Source organism: Citrus clementina, unplaced genomic scaffold (assembly GCF_000493195.1).
Source record: "Citrus clementina cultivar Clemenules unplaced genomic scaffold, Citrus_clementina_v1.0 scaffold_1, whole genome shotgun sequence".
Taxonomy (NCBI): domain Eukaryota; kingdom Viridiplantae; phylum Streptophyta; class Magnoliopsida; order Sapindales; family Rutaceae; genus Citrus; species Citrus x clementina.
Window position 1 is genome coordinate 24,077,926 of NW_006263303.1, and position 6,182 is coordinate 24,084,107.

Consider the following 6,182-nt stretch of genomic DNA (forward strand, 5'->3'; position numbering starts at 1 on the left):
TTTTGATTTGGCCTTTGCCCGCCACTCTAGCTTTAAAAAAGAATTATATACAGTGTTTTCATTATAATTTTCAAATTAATTGGATACATATTGTATTTAAGCCAAACATACAGGACGTGATTGATTCTTACGGGAGGGTCTCACTCAATATAGTCAATCCAACCTGAAATTGTGGCCATAAAAAACTTCAACTCCGGACAACGAAAATGACACATACTTCGGACAACGAAAATGACGCATGTCAAACGGAAGAAACAGACTGATAGAACCTGTGCAAGACAGAGTTCTCATACGCATCTCTTCAAGCGAACTTCTCTTGGAAGAGAAAATACCAGGTTTATATTTCAAATCAGAAACCATGGGGGTTTCAAATTTGTATGTCCTGGTATTGTTCTCTCTTTTGCTAACACCAACTTTTGCAGCCAAAAAGGTAAGCCTTATCAGCTATTTTTATGTCTTTTATTATTATTATTATTATTATTTTCCTTTTCCAATTGCAATGTAGTTACATGTTATTATTATTTTTTTTAATAATGTGCTTTAATTGAGCATTAACCGTACATTAATTTCACGTTTGTAAATCTTGCAGTCTTATATAGTTTATTTAGGAACACATTCACATGGTAAAAATCCCACAGCTGATGATATCAATCGTGCAAGAAATCATCACCACAATTTTCTTGGATCATTCTTTGGAAGGTAAAAGCTTCCTAACCAATTATGTGGTTTTGCTGATATACTCAACATCATTAACTCTTTTGAGCTTTGTTATTTTTAACAACAGTGTTAAGAAGGCAAGAGATTCAATCTCTTGCTCCTACGGCCGGCATATCAATGGCTTTGCTGCTATTCTCGAAGAGGAACATGCCCAACAACTTGCAAGTTAGCGTTTCAAATTTACCAATTTCTGATTCTGCAATCGCTGTATTTATTCATAAATGGATGTTGTATATATTTTTTTTTTTTTGGATCTAGAGCATCCAGAAGTTCTATCAATTTTCTTGGATGAAGGAAGAAAAGTTCAAACAACTCGGTCTTGGGATTTTCTTGGATTAGAGAAAGATAACGTAATTCCCCAAAATTCAGCATGGAACAAGGGACGGTTTGGTGAAGATGTTATTATTGGAGTTATTGACTCTGGTCTGTTTTGGTTCAACATCCTTAATTTTACATGAATTCAATAAATTGTGTTCATTTTGTCCCTATTACTTCTATCAATAACTGTTGGACTTGATATCTCTTGTTGTATATTCATGGTATATTGAAAGGTGTTTGGCCGGAATCGAAGAGCTTTAGTGATGAAGGAATGGGTCCGGTGCCTTTAAGATGGCGAGGAATTTGTCAGAATGACACCCATTATGGATTTCAATGCAATAGGTCTTTACACTTTCTACCATTCTCTGAAATGAACATAATCTTTTGTATCTGAGTTTTCCAATATGTTGGACGTTGTGTACAGAAAGCTAATAGGAATGAGGTACTACAACCAAGGTCAAATTGAACATGCTCGTGCACAAAATTCATCTTTTTATCCGACTCCCGAACATTCCACTGCTCGAGACCTTGATGGCCACGGCACACATGCTGCATCAACGGCTGTTGGTAACTTTGTAGCTAACGTGAGTGTTTTTGGTAATGGGTACGGAACCGCAAAAGGAGGATCTCCTAGGGCCCGTTTGGCTTCTTATAAGTCTTGCTGGAACGTTAATGGTCAACCACTAGATTGCCGTGATTCTGACATCTTATCTGCTTTTGATGATGCGATACATGATGGTGTTGATGTATTGTCAGTTTCACTAGGCGAACCTAGTCACAAAAATACCGAGTATTTTAAAGATGCCATTGCTATTGGTTCCTTTCATGCTATGATGCATGGTATTCTTGTGGTTGCAGCCGCTGGGAATGAAGGACCGAAACCAGATACTGTTGTAAATTTGGCACCATGGTTATTGACGGTTGGTGCTAGCACAATGGACAGAGAGTTCACTAGCTATGTTACCCTTGGAGACGAGCAGATCTTCAAGGTATTCCCTAATTTTTGCTATTTGGCCATTTTTCATTTCAAATTGATCTCCTTCGTGTTAAATTTATAAATTCTGTAAACTCAACCTAGGTGAAGTTGCTATGGCAAATTTTTTCTGAATCATATATAACAGGTCAAAGTGTAAATGAAGTTTGAAAACTAATAAAACTAGTTCACCAATCTTCTGATATGGCTGTGAAAATAACATGCGAGGCAATTTCACTATATTGGTTTGCCAGGGAAAAAGCATTGCGGCTAAAGGCGTTGCAACACAAACGTTGTACTCATTGATTACAGGAGATAATGCAAGGGCCACTAACGCAGCACTCTATGATAGGCAAGTAAATCCAGTGAATTGTCAGTATTACAGATTTCTGTTTGGTAATGTCCTTTAATGATATATATGTATGAGCGGCTTAAATTCTAATGTGAGAGCGATATATTTGTGACAAAAGCCAATGCTTGAACCTCTTGCAGCTTAGAATGCAACCCAGGAGCGATTGATCCAAAAAAGATTAATGGGAAAATCTTGCTGTGCATGAACCACACACACGGAATTGATAAGAGCCAGCTGGCTGCTCAAGCTGGTGCTGCGGGGTTGATCTTAGTCAACCCCAAACAGCTGGAAAATGAATCTCTGCCCTTGCCTTACCACCTTCCGACTTCATTAGTTGAATTCGATGATGCTCAATCTATCATAGCCTACAACAACTCGATCAAGTACCTCACTTACCCTTTTCACTTCCCTTCTTTTCACGAATAATTCCAATTTACTAAGAATTCAATTTTACGGACATGCATCCTGTTGCTTAACATTAATGTCCGACAGGAACCCGGTAGCATCTGTCAGTGATGTAAAGACAGAATTCAATACGAAGCCATCTCCACAAATGGCTTTCTTCTCATCCAGGGGACCATCTACTATTAATCCCAATATCATCAAGGTTGACAAAAGAACTAAACCATCATTCATCTTTTAGCTCTAATAAAAGTAACATTCTTTGGTAATTAACTTCATATTGGAACATTTTGTAAATTTTTAATATCCAATTTCAGCCTGATATCACTGCACCTGGAGTTGAAATAATTGCCGCCTACTCTGAAGCAGTAGCTCCAAGTAAGAGTCCAAGCGATGATCGCAGAATTCCTTTCAATGCGTGTTTCGGCACTTCAATGTCAACCCCCCATATTTCTGGTATTGCTGGCCTTCTCAAAACTCTACACCCTGACTGGAGTCCAGCGGCTATCAAATCTGCAATCATGACTACTGGTAGTTATAAATCTATAAATAATTTCAATACATTTTTCTTAGCTCACGTTCCTTTCGCTCATTGAATGAAATTTGATCTAAAATTGCAGCAACAACAACGGATCATACGGGCAAGAATCCTATTACGGATTATGATGGCCTGAAGGCAACTCCATTTGAATATGGAGCAGGACATGTGAATCCGAATAGTGCAATGGATCCGGGGCTTGTTTATGATTTAAGTTTTTACGATTACTTGAGCTACATATGTAGCCGTGGCTACAACCAAAGCATCATAAACAATTTCACAACACCTGAGATACACTCGTGTCCTAAGTCATTCAGTATTCTAGATTTCAACTACCCTACAATTGCAATTCCTGATCTCAACGAATCAGTCACCATTACTCGAAGAGTTAAGAATGTCGGTACTCACAACAGCTCATACGAGGCCAATGTCGAGGGAGTAGATGGAGTCTCAGTGGTGGTTGAGCCTAATAACTTGAGCTTCACAGAGTACGGCGAGGAGAGGACATTTAAAGTCACTTTTACTCCTGAGAGAAATGTTGAGCCTAAGCCTAAGGCTGAGAAGTATATTTTTGGAAAATTGATATGGTCGGATTCAGATGGTTTGCACCATGTGAGTAGTTCTATTGCGTTGCAGCTATTGTAATTAATAAACATTCATCAAGTTGAAAATCTGAAAGAATAGTTGGGCAAATCAAAGGTTATTGCTTGATAATTATTGTATACTACTACTAAAACTAATGTATGATTTTTTGGAGATTGTTAAAAAAAATTTCCATCGGAACCGGCCTCTTTGAGATTTCCTGTCCTGGTAGAGATTGTTTAGAGTTTTTCATTCGCATTTGGGAAACAAAAAATGTATATTAATTACTTAATAGCAGATAAATGTAATTTAATATCTCTTAATTTCATAAATTTAATTTCTAATTTATAATATCACTTAGGTGGCGTTTGTTTTTTTATCTGAAATCTGAATAGACCTGAATTAATCTGAATTCTGAATAGATCTGAATGTCTGAATCTGAATAATATGTTTATTTTTTTGTCTGAATATCAGAAAATAAGTATTAAGTTGTTTGTTTTTTTCAACTTAAAATGCTGAAAATATGTACTTTTACATTTGTATCCTTATTAAATTTGAATGTCAAATAAATAATAAATTAAATACCACAATATTTTAACATTTATAAGTAAAACTATATTCAAGTGAATACATAATTATTTTAGAATTTTAAAATATAAAATACCATAAATTTTAAATTTTATCGTATATAATATAAGAAATAAAAAATAGGGATATTTTTATGTGGGGTAAATGTCTATGGGTGAGTTTTGGGATAGACATGAAAAATAAATTATAAAGTAGGGATATTTTTTACATTAGCAAGTAATTGACTTAATTCAGATTTCTCCATTAAGTAAAAAGCCAAAAAAATTGGCTTATTTTATTAAGTCAAAATTATCTAAAAAGTCTCATTAAGTTATAAAAATAAACACCTCTAATTAACTTAATTAATTAAGTTAAGTCACTTTAAGTCATTAAATTAAAAAACAAACGCTACCTTAGTTTATATATCTAAAAAGAAGGAGAAAAACTATTCCACTAACCACAAACAAAGAAATTATCCCTACTTGATTTCTTACTTAACATTTTTTTTTTAATTAAGAAGTTCTTAGCTAACATTCTAAAAACATGTACTCGATCGGTGCAGTTGCATTATACAAAAATAGCGTTAAAGTCAAAATATGGTGTTTTTTTTTTTTTTTTTTTTTGTCAATGACAGTTTATAAATTAACTGGATGTTAATTGTGGTTAAGCCAAACATAAAGGAGCTGAATGATATCTAATTCTGAGTTGTCGCCTGAAAACATCCCACAACTCAGCACATTGCCATCAAAATTTAAAAAAAAAAAAATGTACCATGTTAAACGGAAGAAGAAAAGGGCAAGACTTATAAAACCAACACGAGAAAACAAATATCTCATTCGAATCTCATCAGGAAGAAAGAGGAAATGCAGCGGCAGCAAGTTAATTGGATGTATTTTATATAGAAACCATGATATAAGACGTTATTTTAGGAATTTTAAGATTGTAGAATTTTATTATTTTAGAACTTTTTATTTTAATTAGAGTCAATTATGATATTTTATTATTTTAGGACTTTCTATTTTTATTAGAGTCAATTAAGGTATTAGATTTAGTTAATTTAGGGAAGTATCTTTTATTTTCATTATAATTGTGATTTGGTTTCCTATTTAAATTAACTTAGGGAAGTAGATTTTATCTATTATAAATAAAGACATCATGTAATTATTTTGATAACTTCATATTCAATTATTCAATAAAACTCTTTTTCATAATTCCCTCTAGAATTTGGATTAAAACGAGATCTAATCACGCTTAGGTTTGGTGCTTCCGTTACACCCGCTTCATCAAACCATGAGGATTTTAATTTTAAAATTTACTAACATGCTGCTGCTATTATTATTTTCTCTTTTCTCTCTTTTGCAAACGACAAACTTTTGCAGCCAAAAAGGTAATTATTAGCTTCTTCTGCATTAGAAATCTGTTTTATGATCACCAAAGTTTTCACTATAATTTTGAGTAATCTCTTAGGTTTTATCTTACATTTTGTATATCTTCGTAATTCCTACAGCATTTCATTCAATTCAATGCAGTGGTTACTTATGTGTTTGTATAATTCAGCATTAACCTTAAAGTTAGTATTTATGAATCTTGCAGTCTTATATAGTTTATTTAGGATCACATTCACATGGGCAAAATCCTACGTTTGATGACATAGATCGTGCAAGAAATTATCGCAACGAGTTTCTTGGATCAATATTGGGAAGGTAAACGCTTGGTAGCAAATCTTTAAATGT

General features: G+C 33.9%; 1 protein-coding gene across 1 annotated transcript; it reads left to right on the forward strand.

The window, feature by feature from the left end:
- The first annotated feature begins 253 nt into the window (after positions 1-253).
- On the forward strand, positions 254-4,038 carry LOC18054719 (subtilisin-like protease SBT5.3). The gene is made up of 11 exons (XM_024192243.1): positions 254-430; positions 590-699; positions 785-882; positions 976-1,140; positions 1,269-1,377; positions 1,460-2,024; positions 2,263-2,360; positions 2,501-2,743; positions 2,853-2,967; positions 3,080-3,293; positions 3,383-4,038. Exons 1-11 carry the CDS (start codon positions 359-361, stop codon positions 3,943-3,945), a joined length of 2,352 nt encoding a protein of 783 aa, XP_024048011.1. The 5' UTR covers positions 254-358; the 3' UTR covers positions 3,946-4,038.
- Positions 4,039-6,182: the final 2,144 nt, after the last annotated feature.

Excerpts from the sequence above, each read along its gene's own strand:
- LOC18054719 (XM_024192243.1), top strand. The coding sequence starts at position 359 with ATGGGGGTTTCAAATTTGTATGTCCTGGTATTGTTCTCTCTTTTGCTA. Across the intron at positions 2,025-2,262 it reads GAGACGAGCAGATCTTCAAG|GGAAAAAGCATTGCGGCTAA; the intron begins GTATTCCCTAAT and ends TTGGTTTGCCAG. Across the intron at positions 2,361-2,500 it reads AACGCAGCACTCTATGATAG|CTTAGAATGCAACCCAGGAG; the intron begins GCAAGTAAATCC and ends AACCTCTTGCAG.